The sequence below is a fragment of the Stegostoma tigrinum genome, chromosome 3 (assembly GCF_030684315.1).
Source record: "Stegostoma tigrinum isolate sSteTig4 chromosome 3, sSteTig4.hap1, whole genome shotgun sequence".
NCBI lineage: Eukaryota > Metazoa > Chordata > Chondrichthyes > Orectolobiformes > Stegostomatidae > Stegostoma > Stegostoma tigrinum.
This window is the reverse complement of record NC_081356.1, coordinates 17,284,928-17,303,158: the sequence shown is the minus strand read 5'-3', so window position 1 is coordinate 17,303,158 and position 18,231 is coordinate 17,284,928. Positions and strand designations below refer to the sequence as shown.

At 41.1% G+C, this 18,231-nt stretch overlaps 1 protein-coding gene across 3 annotated transcripts in view; it reads right to left on the bottom strand.

The window, feature by feature from the left end:
* Positions 1-5,147: 5,147 nt before the first annotated feature.
* The window catches only part of LOC125450688 (transmembrane protease serine 9-like), a 43,838-nt gene continuing 30,754 nt past the window's right edge, over positions 5,148-18,231 (bottom strand). For all 3 annotated transcript variants that reach the window (XM_059643548.1, XM_059643549.1, XM_059643551.1), the window contains 4 exons: positions 16,833-16,995; positions 14,327-14,589; positions 10,821-10,951; positions 5,148-7,409 (listed from right to left, as the gene is read on the bottom strand). In XM_059643548.1, the coding sequence (XP_059499531.1) occupies positions 7,248-7,409; positions 10,821-10,951; positions 14,327-14,589; positions 16,833-16,995 (719 nt within the window). In that variant the 3' untranslated portion in view covers positions 5,148-7,247. The remainder of the gene's footprint in view (positions 7,410-10,820; positions 10,952-14,326; positions 14,590-16,832; positions 16,996-18,231) is intronic.

Below are 18,231 nucleotides of genomic sequence, written 5' to 3'. Positions count from 1 at the left end.
ACAAGTCTGTCCTCACCCCTTTCCGACTGTCCCAGAATGATAGGGTTTCCTTTGTCGCTATAAATTCAAACGATGAGGGCGAGCCTATGTCTGGACAGGGCATTCTCTGGCGGTCTGGCCCCTCTAGGGCCATATGCTCAGGAATGAACACTTGAGATTTTCAGGCCAACAACAGAGCAGGTTTGTTCTACCTCAGCTGAGGAATTGTACTCAGACATAATGGGAAGGAAAGGAAAAAGAACACTTACCAAAGGGTACAAAGGTGGCAAAAGTGAAATGTAATTGTAGATAATGCTCACTTTGGAAATATATCTTTAATTGCAATCTTTAAAAGTTTTCTGCAGTTGTTGTTAGCCCTGATTAAGTTGCACCCGTGTTTTGGATTTCTCAATTGCTTCTCTCACATTCTGCTTTGAAATTATACTATCATCCTTTGAAGACTTTGCTGATTACAGTACATTTAATTACAGGAACAAATTATTCATGGACATGAAATATTCTCCAACTCTCATTTCACTTGTACCCGTCTTGTGGATTTTTCTTAACGGTAGTTTCTCCTAGTGTGGGCCAGACCAAATGTAGTCCTGACCAAAATCACACATTTAGCCACATGGAAGGTGTGAGTAAGTCAACTCTCTGCTGTTCTGAGAAAGGGGAGACACACAAGGTGATGCCATGTCATATTTTTAGATATGTTGCTTTTAAACATCTGATAATTTCAGACACTATTTCAGATACTATTTTAAAGAAAACATTTTTACAATTGTTTTTATTTCAGTTTTTAAGGGATCCCAATTTCCAACAACTTGATGTAAGGAAAAAAGAAAGCAAAAGACCAAGGGCCAAGATATTTGCCCTATTTGGAATCTTAACTTCTACTTCCAACAGCTGTGACAAACACTGATAGGAGGTTACTTCTTGGTCCCTCAATTCATATATAACATCACAGTGCTGAGAACATATAGCTTCATGCTAAACAAAATGCACTCTCCCAGCTTGGCCACTCAAACACCCCCTCCTTTGTCTCTAAATCTCAGATTACTCCTAGTTAGGGCCAGTAGCTCATCTGATTAAATTGGTCCAACCAAACAAAGAAATAGAAAAAGAATTTCAGAAGAAAGGAGAATGTTTTGAGTATGATCTGAATTATAATGTCTGTCAGACCCCTTGATATACAAAGTTGGACTTATGTTTAGTAGCCCCTCAAAATTCGATGTGAACAATTCTAGTAAATTTACAACGTTACTGCAACATATAACCAGGAAATTAGGGAACCAAACTGGTACTTCAGAATAGATAGGGTAGCTAAGAATTAGTTGTGAAGAATATTTCCTTGACAATAGGGGAATTATTAAAAATTGGGATCCCTTAAAAATTTCCTGTACACATGTAGCATGAGATTCCATTTAACACATATTACAACAGTAATTAGCTTTTTTAATTTTCTAGCATGTGAAAACAAAAGGGAAGACGTTCTAATGTCGCAATACCCCATTGAGCTAGCCTCAAGAACTTACCTGGTGCCAAATGCACCCAATTATTAGTGTACTGCTTGGGAAAATAAGAACAATTTATTCTCAGAAAGAATGGTAATTGGGTCCTCAGATGAAGGCAGAGAAGGGTTCAAAGGTCACCTTGGCATCATGGTTGTTGAACGAGAGGATCTTGACTGGTAATTGACACAGCACAAATGGCTAGACTCAAAATATATCAACCGAAATAGGTAAGGAGAGATGGTTATGAGTGAGGTGATTGAGGGAACTAATCTAAATCTTCTTAGGAGAAGACGAAGATTTACCTTACTTTACCTTGGAAGAATAAAGACAAGGAGGCAGCGCTTCAAAACTACTGCCCCTACTGTTCCTTTCTAGAGGACAGATTCAGGATTAGTGAAATATTCCCAATTGTCAAGGCGTTATAGTTTATTTGCCTAATTCATTGCTATGTCATATCTAAACTGTTGCTTCTTAAAAAACTCAATGAATTAGCTGAAAATTGCTACAAGTCATCAATTACATAGATTGGATAACTGTGGTCACAAACCCCCAAAATCAATGCAAGTGAGTGATGAGCAGCCTGTTAATATATCTCATGGATGAAAGAAGTTGTAATTGCTGATCATTGCTCATCTCTCACCAGCATCTAACACCTTGTTGGTCAATTGACTCAAGTGTGACATTCAGGGCTACAGCCATAGTAATCTCTGTGTGAGATCCATGAACGGCAGATAGGAAATGTCAAAAAGATAACAACAGTTTATTGAAGGAACTCCTTAGCCTTTGCATTCGTCACAAAGAAGTTTCTTGTTAGGACCTCGCACAATGTGGCATGGAGTCTTCCCAAGGTGCTCAATGTCACGCTTCCATTAGGGTCTTTGAGGTATGTGACATTTTCCAATTATACTTTGCTATAATCATAGTTTTAATGCTACAATGGGAGTTGAATTGTCTTGGTATGCCAATGTTAATAGCCTCTTGCCCCTCCCGCCCAAAGAAAATGCATCCTTCTACAGCACAGGCTAAGATCCTGCATACTTACAGTTCACTGTGAAAACGTGGCAGCTGTGAAACATTGTCCCCCATTCCATAGCTTTCAAATAAGTTAGAGAAGTAAGAACTTCAGATTCCACTTTGAAGTGCCATTGTACGATTATGGTTGATCCATTAGCAAGCTGTACAGTACATTGGGGCCGGCGACCATAATTCTACTAGTTTTAAAATACTGCTTACTACTTTGGGGGATGTCATCAACCCCCAATCAACTTTTGAAAACTCTTGCCTAGTACCGTTAAAATTGGCCTTCCTCCAATTTAAAACTTCAACATTGAGATCCCACCTTTCCTTTTCCATCACTATTTTAAAACTAGTAGAATTATGGTCGCCGGCCCCAAAGTGCTCCCCCCACTGAAATTTCAGTCACTTCCCTGCCTTTTAGAGTAGTAGGAACTGCAGATGCTGGAGAATCTGAGATAACAGGGCGTGGGCTCTCTGACTAGAGAGTCCCCTACCGCAATTGATCGCTTGGAACCTGATGGAGCCATCATTATGTCAGAGCCAGTCTCTGTACCAGGAACCTGACTGTCAGTGCTACATCCCCTTGTGAGTCCTTGAGTCCGTCACCCCCTACATTTTCCAAAACAACTTACTTATTTGAGATAGGGATAGCCACAGGAGAGTCCTACATGACCCGCCTCCCTCTCTGACCTCTCCTGGAAGTAACCCATCTACCTGGCTGTATCATTTGGTTCATCTCCCTCCCTGCAACTGCCATCCTAGCTCCTGTAAGTTTTGCATTGTGTCTATCTGCTGCTCCAACCGATCCATGAGATCTGATAGGATTTGCAACAAAGCATACTTTCTGCAGAAATAATCAACAGTAACATGGAAACTCTCCTAAATCTCCTACATCCGACAGAAAGAGCACATTATTCTACTAAAGGCCATCTATGCTCCTTAACAATTTACAGACTCACAAAATAGCACAAGCTTACTGCTCTAAAAACATTACTCCATGCGAACTCAGCACCTATGTTTTTATATTTTTAAAATTTAATCAAGAGACAGATCTTAATAAAAAATAATCGTCAAAAAAGAGCCCACTACACTCGCTATTGTAGATTTACAAAAAAAATAGTAAGGATACACTTAAAATCTAGCCACTTAGCTGCTCCCCTGTTGTGAGAACCCCCATACAGGTTTCTCCAAGGTTAGCTGTTAATTTTGCGTTTTGTTTATTTTTCTTAGATGAACTCTGATATTCAATGATATTTGAAATCAAACAGCACAGGCAGGTAGCTCTGCAGGTTACTGCTGGATCAGACAGCTATGCAAGTTTACTGCTCCATTTGATATACTTCCCATGTGGTCACTACCTTTGTTTCTCTTCCTCCTTTTTAAAGTGCTGTTTCTCCCCTTTGACTTTCACAGTGAGCCATTTGTTGGAAGCACTAGCAATGAGTTTGTCACATAAGCTGCTGACACTTTCTGTGTGTGACATTGACTTAACAGAGTGCCACACACCATCGACATGTTATCCCCTTCATTTTTCGGTGCACCTCACCAATAACAAGCCTCCCACATTTCCCTGTACCCTAAAAACAATGCAACAATGGGTATTCTGTGCTGTATGACTCTATGATTCGAAGCAATAGAGGCTATCTGCCTGTGACTGAGCATTCAAGATCCTGTGTGATGAAAAAGTGGGGCCATACAGAGGTTGGCAGTCTGTAACGCAGTGCTGAAGTCAGTGAGAGTGTGCTGAGAAAGCAACGTGAAGTGGACAGAGCTTGGCAGTCTCCAAGAAAACACTAAGAAAACAAGGTCAGAGCTGTAAGATGCAGCTGTGCAGATACATATGTCCCTGCTCACAAAATATTCAGGTGCATGCATACAAGTTGTAGGTTCCCCTGAGATTCAAAGTGTTGAAGGGCTGACATGGAGTGTGGGTTGGTCCATGAGCAGGTGGTCTGGTGAGGCTGGTGGTTTGCCAATGTTAAATAATGTAGGTAAGAGGTAGAGGAGGATGGGGGCCACGGAGCACGCAGGGATATTGTTGTGAAGAAACATTTGGTTGATGGCTGCAAGCTCCTATCAACAGGTACCCCCACTCAGACTGACATGTTGGGAATTGGCACCATCTAGTTCTCCAGGGAAAGACAGGAGAGTTGGAAGTGACGAATAAATCAGGTTAGACGGGGTATTAATGAGATGCAAGGAAGTATCTGGATGAGTGCTTAAAATGCCAAGGCATGGTAGACTATGGACCAAGTACCAAGTAAATGGAATTAATGTAGTTTGGTATTTGTTGGTCAGCCTAGATATGGTAGGCTGAAGGGCCTGTTTCTCTACTTTTTGACACTACAAAATGTATGAACATAAGCGAATCGTCATTCAATTGTGAGATTCTGAAGTCACCACTTAGGGTTTGGTGGCTAGTTGCGAAGCCTTTTCTCAACATTCAGATCCTGATTTTTGTTCTCTCAGAATTTTCTCAAATTTCTCACCATTGCTCTTGCCATATCGGGGGGAGAGCGGAAATATTCTACCCTGTGTAAAATGGATAGAATAGCCACAGTACTTCATTATCCTCCATAACCATGTGATTATTATTCAACTGACAATACTTGGCACGTACCAGATGTTGTTGCACATGTATGCTTTATTCACTTTATTCCTGAAAATTTATCCCTTCTTTACAACAAACTTAATTCAACTTATTAACACCATCAGGAATGGCAGCAACAACATATCATTGATATACTTATTTGCACTGTATCTGTTGATTAATAGTTAGTACGATTTTTCTTGCATTTTTGCATAAGATTGAGATCAGTGGTAAAATAACTACACAGGAATAGTGTGCATGTTTCCCTGAGATTCAAAGTAATTCTGACGAAGAGTCATTGAGAAGAAACACTAACTCTGCTTGCTTCCTACATGTGTTACCAGACCTGATGTGTTTTGTCAGCAATTACTGTTTTTGTTCACTTTGGCTTTATATTTAAAAGTACAGGGAATGCAACAGGAGGAAGTAATGAAGGTTAGTCCACAAGCCATTGGGAGCAGAATGAATTGGATTAGACGGTGGCATGTAGAATTATACGAGCATGTGGTCTTGGGGAAGCACAGACATCTCACAGTGAATTAGCAGTTGATTGACTGTTAAGGTTGGAAAGTGAGACTTCCACCTTGTTTCCTTAACCCCCATCCTGACACCAGTGAGCTGCTGGTCAGTCAGAAGATCTCATGAATTTGCAGAACCATTGTGGACACTGCTGTTACTGGGCAATGGATCTAAGCTTTCTCAGCCAGCATTTGGAAGGACATCATGGAGTGATGGAAAGCCAAGGGATGTGGGCAGAGGGAGTGGCATGTTTACTCCATTTGATGGGCCCTGAGGTGCAAGTTAAGGAGGGACCTCTTTCATGCACACCATGAGACCATATGCAGGAAAAGCTGCTGGATCCAGCCCAATGGTGGCATGATGAAGCAATTGAGTGGTTATTGGTTCCCCAGTGAAAGTCCTCAGGTGACCCACTGTTGGACAGCGGGGAATCCAATACCAAATCTGCCACTGATAAAAATGGTGGATGGGTAGGCAGGGAGAGATCGCTCTCTGGATTTAACATGCCCCTACCCTCTTCCTGTACTCAACTTCACTGGTGTGGGAGTACAAATGCCACAGCATAATGATAATATAATCTTGTGCAAAGATTGAGGGTGATTAATTGCACTTAAATGTTCTGAACATCTTTCTTTCGGGGAGGGAGTTCCATAGTTGGTCCCTCAGGCAGCTGAAGGCTCAGCCACTAACTGTGTGGCAAAGGAGTTTAGGAGTGCACAAGATGAACACAAATTAATCTCAAGGGCTAAGAATTGTTACTCTCAAATATCACTCAATGATTTAGAGCTCATTTTAAAAGTGACCTCATTCTCTAATTCAGTAATGTCCACAAAAAAAAGTGCCCAGGATTTTAAACTCAAATGTAACAGGCAGGATTTTGCCATGTGCTTTTGGATCTCACCTCTAAACCCCCAAATCTCCTGTCGGAATGGGATGTGGGGAGGGGGCGTCCTCCTCTTTTACTCCCCCAGTCATGTCATCCATCGGGGCAGCTTCTTGTTGATTCTGGCTAAATCTGAGCTCACTAGGTAAAGTGGGCACCATTGAGGCATCGCAAGAGATTGTGAGGCCTTGGAGAGGTTTAAGTTAAAATTCTGATGAGGTTAACAGGCAGGCTCTGCTGGATGGTTATTTGGAACTGGGCTGGCATATTCGCTGTATGTAACCAAAACACCCAACCTCCAGCTTTGATGATTCTCTGGGATGTTGCATTGAAGACGACTTCATAAAGATCACAAGTTTCTCCTTTACAGTGACCCTTTGTGTGCATGAAGGTTGCACTTCCTGGAATGTGCCTTAATCACTCCTGTACGTTTTTAAATTGGCCATTCAAACACAATCCAGTGGTCCTGACACTGGGAATTTTGGATTATGTTGGGAAGCCCTCCTGATACAAATCCTCGGAACTTTCCCTGCTCCCCTATTCCTCTCAGTCCGTTCCACGTGGCTGGTAAAACCCCACCCAAAGTTGGAAACACAGTTTTAAAAAGTAATTTACATTGTTTTCAGAAAACACGGCAGTGGGGCTACATTGCATTATAATAAATAGTCAATAGGAGTCAAGTCATAATCTGTGAGAGGAGAATGATCATTATTTCAGGAACAGTACAAATTGGACCATTTCTTTACACCCCAGTCTGCTCCTGCACCCAGTCTCGCAGAGCTGTTACTCGAGCATAGACTCCTGGGAAGTTTGGTCTGGCGCATTCAAAACCAAAGCTCACAATTCCAGCAAGAAGCCAAATGCCGTCAGGTTGCATACAGGCTAATGGACCTCCGGAGTCACCCTGGGATAAAAGTAAAGCAGAATCAAAATTGTGTTTGATTGTCGGCGAGGGCATGGTTTGAGATTTAAGGGGAGCCACTTTAACTTTGAGATGAGGAGGAATTCCTTTTCTCAGAGTGTTGTGAGTACTTGGAACTTCCTGCCACAGAGAGCTGTAGGGGTACAGCTCTCGTGTATATTTAAAAGTAAAATAGATAGATTCTCGATCAGTAGGAGAATAAAGGGTTAAGCGGAAAGAGGATGTAAGGAATACCAGATCAGCCATAACCCTACTGAACAGTGGATCAGGCTTGAAGGTTAAATAGTCTATTCCATATCTTATTTCTAAATGATCTTTTGGCTAAGAGTCAATGGCTTTGAGCTTTCAGAGGGGTTTGTGGGGCCCAGTGTGATCTCTCACCATATCTTACCAAACTCTTCTCATTAAATACACCCTCACCTGTATGGCTGTCCTCTCATCCAACTCTAGCCCCATCTTAGCACATACCCAGAACAACTGATGGAATATCCATTCTCTATGACTGTGACCATCTGGCCTGGAGTCTGTGCCATAACATAACAACGCTCATCAACCTGTCAGCTCAAAATATCTCAAGTAATTAGGGAAATGTGATTTGCCTTTAAAAAATCTGTACAGTAATTTTATAGTTAGGTTGTATTTGCTCAAGTGACTATTAATTTGTCAAATTATAAATTCTAGAAGAATCCCTCCCACTTCAGAGCAAACTGACAGCCCTTTAGTTTCTAGGCTTAAGTTTATGAATTATTTTGGGTAAATGGTGAACATTTGTAATTCTCCAGTCCTTTGCTACCACCATTGAGTTTAAGAAGGACTGGAAACTGCGTCTGTAAATTTTACTTTCTCTTCTCTTGTTATCTTTCTCATCCTGTGCATCTCATCCAGTTCTGGCTTCTTCAAACTTTAGGTACAGATCACTTATCCACACTCCTCCTTATCAGTTTTAAACACTGCAAGAGCCTGAACAGCCTCCTGTTTCATCTTTCCTAGTCTAGGTATCATTCAATGCATCAGCCATAATCTCACCTTCATGCATGCAATCCCTTTTGGTTCCTAATTATTGCCACTCCTCCATTTCCCAATTTCCACTATTTACAGGGATTCCCCGATTTATGGATTTCTGACTTACACGCCTTTGTGCTTACAAACACGATACCATAGAGAGATGTAATTATACAGGCCTGACATATGGATATTTCCTAGACTTACAGATAGCTCCTTTATATTGCCCTGCATTGTGTTCTGACTTTAATAAAACTGACTTGCAAACAGACTCCTGAATGGAACCCATTCACAACCCATAGACTCCAGTGCATGCAGATGGAAAATGTTTGGATTCTCGTTCCTGTTGGTTGCCTACCAGTCCTCATACTTCCTTTATACTTCTTAACTTATTTCCGAATCATCCTTTGAGCCTGGTTCTTGATTGTATTTTCCACCTGACATCTGTTGTGAGCACACCATGTCTTCTTCACCATCATTTCTTTCTCTTTTGTCATCCAAGGACTCTGGACCTGTTTTTTCTTTGGACATGTTCATGGCCGAAATAACATTCCACTACTGATGCTTGACCTATGTGGCTGACCTCATTCCCATGAACCAGGTGTAGCTAATCGTCTTTCCTCACTGGACTGGAAACATACTACTGTCCAAACGGTGCCGAAAGCACTCTTGGAACTCTTGTTCCTCTCTGGCTTTAAGCAGCTACTATACAGTTTATATTTGGATAATTAATGTTCTCTATTATAACGACCCTTTTAAGCTTGCTCATGTCTGTAATTCTATTGCAGACTTATTTTTCTACATCCATCCCATTAAATTGTGACCTAAAAGCTGCACCAAGCAACGTAGTTGTATCAGAGATAATGGGAACTGCAGATGCTGGAGATTCCAAGATAATAAAATGTGAGGCTGGATGAACACAGCAGGCCAAGCAGCATCTCAGGAGCACAAAAGCTGACGTTTCGGGCCTAGACCCTTCATCAGAGAGGGGGATGGGGGGAGGGAACTGGAATAAATAGGGAGAGAGGGGGATTACAAGAGAGTTGCAATGGGAGAGAGATTCCCTGAGGTTGGTTCGGAGGGAGGAGGGTAACTTCTTCAGGTTAGGCATCCCTGGAAGAGGCTTCGCAGTGAGGTTAAAATAGTATCAGAGATAATGGGAACTGCAGATGCTGGAGATTCCAAGATAATAAAATGTGAGGCTGGATGAACACAGCAGGCCAAGCAGCATCTCAGGAGCACAAAAGCTGACGTTTCGGGCCTAGACCCTTCATCAGAGAGGGGGATGGGGGGAGGGAACTGGAAGTTGTATCATTTTTTTTGCTCATTAGCTCTAGCCAAAAGCCTTCATCCATTCAGGGACATCATTTTTCCTCAGCAACATCCTCTTTCATCATCACTGCAATGTTCTCTTTGTCAATAATCCTCTTGTCTCCCTTTCCATACTTTCTTGGATGCTTTGTATTCAGGGAAATTTGATACCTAGTCTTGTCCTTACTCTAACAAAACCATCTATATGTTCATTGCTGCCATTAAATAAACATGTCTTTAAACTTTTCTGTTCTAAGGAGAAGATCCAGTGCCACCACATAACTGAAATCCTGCTTAGTGGTACCATTCTAGGAAATCTCCTGTATAAGCTCTCCAAGGCCTTGACATCCCTCCTGCTGTGTTCCTAGTTAGGTCAGGGTTTTACTGGCTCCAGTGAAATTGTGGGGTAGAATGTGGGACTGGCTCCTTGATACAATCCTACCACTGAGGTATCTTATAGACAGCAAAAGTGGTAAGGCCAGATGCTATGAGAGGTAGGCAGATATTTTCCCTAATTAAAGTCCAAGCAGGGGCTCCTTCATTGTTCCATTGACAAAAGCAATAATACCCTCCACTCCCATCCCCCAGCTAAATGCAGGCTCCCCGCCAGAGGCAGCTTGAGCAAGAAGGTGGGGGAAGGTTGACAGTGGTAAAGAGGGGCCGTAGGCAGTGAAGACAGCCTCCTGGTCCCAATAATCTACTTGGATGGGCTTCCCCTCTAACACTTGGTCCCCAGATCATTTTTTTTTTGCCTAGTTATTGCACTGACAGCGTGAGGATCCAGTCCACTAACCTTAAAGGGACGGTAACAGGTCGCCAGTTTGGAGGTTGCTGTGGTAAAATTGCCAAACAGGTCACACTGTCGAGAGGTGTAGGTGCAGAAGCCACCTTTCACCATGTGCATGTGTCTCAACTCTTCCCCATAAAATTGAACATAATGGTTTAGTTGAGTTCTACCAGTGACTTACCCAGGCTTAGGATAGCATCCTCACTTCTATACAGTCTGCCCCATTTATACACCTCCTGATCCTGTTTGACGTTTTTTTGCTCACTATTTTAAAATATTGTGTTAAATGTTACCTGACAGGAATCGACTCCTCCTGTTAAGAAGCCAGCACACAGCATTCTTTCAGTAATTTGATAGATGCTCCTGCATGTGCTGTCAGCGATGATGTCCACATTTGCTTTTTGAAGGATTTGTGGCAGTGAGCCTGGACAAAGGAAATAAGAATTTTGCCCTGTGTTTCATGTCTGAAGATTTCCTTAAAAAGATGCCGTGTAACGTCAGATAGCACAGAAACAGACTCTGCAGTCCAACCAGTCCATTCCAAACATAATCCCAAACTGAACTAGTCCCACCTGCCTGCTTCTGGCCCACATCCCTCCAAACCTTTCCTATTCAGGGACTTATCCAAATATCTTTTAAACATTGTAACTGTGCCCACATCCACCACTTCCTCAGTAAGTTCATTCCACACACAAACCACCCTCTGGGTAAAAATTTTGCCCCTCATGTCTTTTATAAATCTCTCTCTTCCACCCTTGAAAATGTGACCCCTAGTCTTGAAATCCCCCATTCTTTGGAGAAGACACCTACCATTAACCATACGAATTTGCATTTATATTGTGCCTTTTATCCTTTACAGCCAATAAAGTATCTTGAAGTATACTAACTGCTGTCATGTAGGACATTCAACATCCAATCCACGCACAGCAACTCCCACAAGCAGCAGTTAGATAAATTAACAAACCACTTCTTAGGAATTAAGTTTTGCTGCAGTAAATATCAGCAGATTAGTAAGAAGACAAGTACCCTGCTGTTCTTGGAAATAGTTCCATTGGCACTTCTGAGTTTACCTGAATGAATGACTTGGAGCTAATATCATCTTTGGAATGGATGCTATTTATGGTCTAATTTATTGCTGGTAATAGGGACTGAGACACTAAACAATGCTGACTGATAAACTTCTACACAACTTGAAAATTGAACTGATGTTGCTATTCCCTAATTGCAACAGCCTTGTATCTGCCAGGTGAGCTAAAGGTCAACCTTTAAGGAAACAAAATTATTACAGGCTTTGAAATGTTAACAAGCATTCCCCAAGGTTCTAATCATACAGTCTAAATTAAAATTTCAGCATTAGTCAGCACTTTGTCTGTTTCCTTGACGGAACTTTGTCAGTTCAATGAGTGTTAGGCAGATCCCACCATAATATAAAATGCATCTTTGGCTTTGTCCAGGCATGAATGGATGCAAGGTAAAGCAGAATGTGTTCCAACATTATTTCTTGCTCCTCTACCCTCACCCTTTCACCTCCCTCCCAGAATCATGATAGGTCCCCCTTGTCCTCATCTTCCACCCTATTAGCCTCTATACTCAATGGATAATTGTCCACCATTTTCACCAGATTCGCCATGATGCCACCACCAAACAACCTCTTTGCAGCTGTCTCATTTCAGCAGAGTGAAGGGGATATTCCTTCTGGGACATCCTATTTCACTCTTCAGTTACCAGTAACATCCCCTTCCATTGACAGAGTCAAATATTCAGAAAGTTTTAACAGGATCATATTGCTCAATGGTTATTGATAAGTTCCACTAACAGAACAAGCCAAATAAGTCTCTGCTTTCCTAATTCCAGGTGGCATATGTCATCATAATCTGGGCAGCATGGTGTTTCAATGGTTAGCAATGCTGCCCGTCAGCATCAGGGCCTGGTTCAATTCCACCCTCTGGCAACTGTCTATGTGGGGTTTGCACATTCTCCACATGTCTGCGTAGGTTTCGATTGGGTGCTCCGGTTTCCTCCCACAGTCTAAAGATGTGCAGGCGAGTTGGTTTGGTCATGCTAAATTACCCATAGTGTTCAGGGATGAGAGGTGCATTAGTCATGGGGAAATATAGGGTTACAGGGAAAGGATAGGGGAATGATCTGGTAGGGATGCTCTGCAGAGGGTCGGTGTGGACTTGTTGGACTGAATGGCCTGTTTCCACACTGTATGGATTCTACAGACGGTAAACTGATGAAAGATGATTGCGCCAGCTATCTTTGTGCTTACTCAACTGTGCTGTTAATATTGATATTCTACAGGAACGCACACAAGTGCACTATTTGATTGATCACATATAACTGATTTGGCGATAAATTTTGCAAAAGGTCAGTTTGTCAGAACCAAATCAACCCATTTGGAATCAGTTGTGTGCCAATATTGAATGTGGTCTAGAGATGCTGAAGTTCAAGGCACCAGGAAATTCCTGTCACTAAAACATGTTGAAAATGACTCTTCTTTGTCAAATGTATAGAAACTGCAGGAGATTTATCCCAGATTCCAATGCGGTAATTGTCCATTAACAAACTTGGTGAAGAAATCGGAGAAACTGAAGAAGTTTTAATTTGAGAGCAAATGCAGTGTACAAAATGAAGTAAGTATGACGAATTCACTGTTTCACCTGGGAAGAGTGTTTGTGGCCTTAAATGGTAAGAAGGAAGGAGATGAAAGTCAGATGTTTCACTTCTCATGCTTGCATGGGAAGATGCCTTAGGAAAGGGGAGGGAGTGAGTGTGAATCATGAATGAGGAGTGGACCCAAGGGTCCTTTTTAGAATGTTGAAAGGGGAGAGCATGCGAAGATATTTTTGCTGGTGGTGACACCTGAGACCTGACAAAAAAAAGACAAAGGATGATCTGTTTACTAGCAATTTGATGCAGATCCATTTTGTTATCAAGAGCTAACATTTAAGCTGAATAATTTAATTACTTAAACTTTTCTTTCTCTGAAATTATCTAAGCCAATTTTATTAATGACTTAGATGAGTTTATCAACTGAATCAAGGTCTCTTGAGGCACAGTGATAGGATCTTTATCTCTGGGGCAAGAAAGGCTAGTTTCAAGTCCCACTTGCCCCAGAGGTGTGTCATAACATTCATGAATAGATTGATTAAAAATACCCAGCAATAAACAGAACCATCCTTAAATTGAATACCCATGTGCTGTGTAATCACTGGATTGGAGGCTGATTTCTACTGCTAAGATAGTATCATTGTTTGAAAATTTTATTTTCTTTTCTTGAGAAAAATGTATTAATTTTAAGACTTGTAAATAGAAAGTGTAAAAGTTTAATCACTATTAATGAGATTACAGAATTAGTATCTCTCTGAATATAGCCTAAATCAGGTCTGATTTTGTCATTTAGTAAATCAACACTGATGGTTCTAATTTGGATACTTCCGAGTTTGAACTTTTCTTAATATGCATCATTTGATAATGATTTTACCTTATGTCTTCACTCAGTATGAAGAAATAGCACAGCAGAGTAATGCTTTGTTGTATTTTGCACATTCAGAGCATGAAACAGGCACTACGCGAACATATATTTATCTAGTTCTGAGGAAGGGTCACGGGGCCCGAAATGTTAACTCTGTTTTTCCCTTCACAGGTGCTGCCAGACCTGCTGGGCTTTTCCAGCAATTTTGCTTCTGTTTCTGATTTACAGCATCCGCAGTTCTTTCAGTATTTATATATTCATCTACTGCAGCTTTAGTTACACTCTATAACTTGACAATAAATGAAACTTTTGTGATCTAACCTTCAAATGAAAGAGTGCCCCATCCTGTGATTATGCAGCTGACCCCAGCTTGGAAGACTTGGTCACTCGATGGAAGACAAATTGGTTGAATGTTAGCCGCAAAGTTCAGAGGGGATGAAAGTTTCAGCACTGCAATGTCATAGTCATTTGAGGTTTGTCGGTACTGCGGATGGACGATAATTGTTTCAATAGTTCGGACAGTACCGCTTCCTACATCAATTGTCCCGATCAATGCTCTCCATATTGATGGGTTGTTAGTTGAACTTTAAATAAACAGGGGCAATAAATGAACAATCATGTCATGACAAGCAGTAAATTAACCTCCATCAGCATTCACAACTTTAGATTACTTCAGAAGCAAATTATTAGATGCTGGAGCCTGAACTGAAAACAAAAAGTGCTGGAGATCACAGCGGGTCCAGCAACATCCATGGAGAGAGAGCAAGGCAATGTTTTAAATCTCGATGACTCTTCATCAAAGCTCTGATTGCTCGCTCTTCATGGATGCTGCCTGACCCGCTGTGATTCCCAGCATTTGAAATTTTCAGTTTGTTAGCTCACCTTGTTTCGCTAAGATTTTTAGATCTAAAACTTGTACTGAACCAATTCATCCTTGAGACAACAATGTCTAAAAAGGAAAATCCGCTCTATTTTTTAACCAAAAATAAGGTGTTTCAAAAAGACAATAAACGTGAACTAATAGCAGGTTTTTCATCTCATTATCAACAAAAGTACAAAATGAGAAATAAGTAATTCCAGCTTGCTACTGCCTATCTTACACTATTGTACAAAGTCATGTTCTACTGGCTGGTACATTAATGTACAGTATGAATCCCAGTTGCTCACATCTCCTTCTACATCATATGGACTTGATGGAACAATAATAATTCATATCATTCGGAAGATTGACTCATAAACTACATACAAATTTACAGACCAGAAGAATGTCATTTGGTCCATTACACCAGTGTTGGTGCTTCGAAATTAGCTTCATTCCCCTGCTCTTTCTTCATTACGCAACAATGTTTCCTTTCCAAGTGTATTGTAATTCGATTTTGTATATACGACTGCCAAATAAAACTTTATTCTTGTGTCACAATTTATGGGATTGTATGCAAATTCATGAACTTAACTTGTGCGTTACAGTTAATATTAAATGCTGCATGACATGTCCAATGCATGAGGTCATAGGCATGGTTTATCTTGGCTCAGTGGTTAGCACTGCTGTCTCAGAGCCCCAGGGACCTGTGTTTGCTTCCAACCTTTGGCGGCTGTTTGTGCAGAGTTTGCACATTCTCCCTGTTTCTGCAGAGCGCTCAGTTTCCTCCCACAGTCTAAACATGTGCATGTTAGGTGGATTGACCTTGCCAAATTCCCCATAATGTTCAGGGATGAGTAGGTAAGGTGCATTAGCCATGGGAAATGCAGGGTTAGAGGGATCGGGTGGGGTGATGGGTCTGGGTGGGTTGCTCTTCAGAGGGTCAATGTGGGCTTGTTGGGCTAAATGGCCTATTTCCACACGTGGGATCCTATGCGACTGTGCTGCTTGATGTCAATGCTTTTGCTCTGAATCTAGCAGGGCAAAGAAAATGACCACCCTCCTATCATGTCACTTCCTCTCAGGTTTTCTTCATACTCATCAATGGCCTGCTAATAAGATAGCAAATCAGGCAATTCAATGAATGGGTTTTGAAAAAGGAATGATTAAGAAAATTCCACTCCACGGAACTATTCTTGCTTCCATATTACAAGGTTATCTAGGATACAGAGAAGTGAGGAAGGCAGTGTGGCCCCTTAATTCAACTATCAAGAAGTATCCAATGGTCTTCCAGGTTCTTGAGCAATTCACTTCCATTACCCTACTTGAAGCTTTGTCCCATTGGTTAATAAATCCTTTTGAGAACAAGGACTTCCTGACATCAGTCTTAAATTTTGGACAGTTTAACCCTGAGTCTACTAAAACCATTTATGTTATTTTTAAAATCATTGTGAACTTTATCAATATCTTGCATGGAATACGTATTCTGTGCATTCCATTGTGCATTAAAATTCAATTTAATTGAACATTGTTCTATTCATTCATACATTTTGTGTAATTCAATTTCTAATAGCTAAGCAAACTCTGTTGACTCAATCACCTTTCTGAATATAGCACTATTATTAAAATAAGGTCAGCGTGCATTGAGTTTCTGAATCGAAGGAGTTAACTTCAATTTCAAAGAATAAACATCCTTAAACCAGTCCTTGCAGTTCCTGGATAACCCCATTTCTTTCACTCCATCATGACTCCTCTGAAAAGGACCCACCTCTTACAATCTTTGAGTCAATTTCTTGTCGATTCTCTCTTTTCACATTCAAAGCCCAAATTTGAAGGCTGAATCTGTGGGCTTTTACGCAGATCTTCGTAAAAATATTATTTGAAATGCAAAGTTCAATGAGCAAAGCGACCTAAAGTTGTCATGTCTCTTATTAAACTGTACAAATGAAAAATCAATAATGCGCTTACTCTTGGAAACAGTGAGCTGCAGAGATGAGCCATCTGTCAGAGATGATGGATGCACCACAGACGTGTGATCTGATTTGGAGACTAACTTGCCAAGGCCATTCACCAATTACTGAGTTTGTCCCACCAACAATCCTACTGGAAAAAGCAGGTCTGGAACCACAAGCTGTATAACATACAATAATGTTTAGAATCTGATTCATTGATTCAAATCAGTATTTCGAAAACAAAGAAAAATGAACAATTCCCTGTCTATCAAAGAACTTAAACAAGGAATTAGAAGGGCTAAGAGGGGTCATGAAAAGTCATTGGCAAATAGAATTAAGGAAAATCTAAAGGCTTTTCATACACATATGAAAAGCAATAGGGTAATCAGGGTCTGATGAAGGGTCTAGGCCTGAAACGTCAGCTTTTGTGCTCCTGAGATGCTGCTTGGCCTGCTGTGTTCATCCAGCCTCACATTTTGTTGTCTTGGATTCTCCAGCATCTGCAGTTCCCATTATCTCTGAGGTCCTAAACAAATACTTTGTGTTGGTGTTCACCAAAGAGAAGGAATTGGTAGACGATGATCTCTAAGCCAAGTTGCTATTAAAAAAGAAGCTGTGTTGCCCACCTTAAAAAAGTATTAGGGTAGATGACTCCCTGGGTCCTGATGGGATCTATCCCAGAATATTGAGGGAGGCAAGAGAACAAATTCCTGGAGTCTGACAGACATCGTTATACCATTTTTGGCCTTAGCTGAGGCCCCAAAGGATAGTAGAATAGCCCATTGTTGTGCCATTATTTAAGAAGGATAGCAGGGATAATCCTGGAAATTACAGGTATGTGAGTCTCTAGCAGTGGTAGGGAAATTATTGGAAAAGATTCTCAGGGACAAAACCTATATGAGTTTGAATCAAATGGACTTATTAGCGATAGATGGCATAGTTTAGTACGGGGGACGACATGCCTCATTAACTTGTTTGAGTTTTTTGAGGAAGTGACGAAGATGATTGATAAGGGAAAATTGGTTGGTATTGTCTACATGGACTTCAGTAAAGCCTTTGACAAGGTCCCTCATGGCAGACTGATGAAGTCACATGGTATTGGGGTGAGCTGGCAAGATAGATGCAGTACTGGCTTAATCATAAGAGACAGAGGTTACCAGGAAACAGGCTATTTCCAATTTAGTAATGAGGTAGAATTAATAAGAAAACTTGCAGTTAATGATTCTCTAGGGGTAGTGATCACAATATCATTTGGTGGGGCATAGTAGCTTGGGGCAACGTGTTGGCTCAGTGATTAGCACTGATGCCACACAGTTTAAAGGACCCAGGTTCAACTCCACATTGTCTGTGTGGATTTTACACATTCTCCCCACGTCTGCTTGCTTTTCTGGCAGATGCTCCAGTTTCCTCCCACA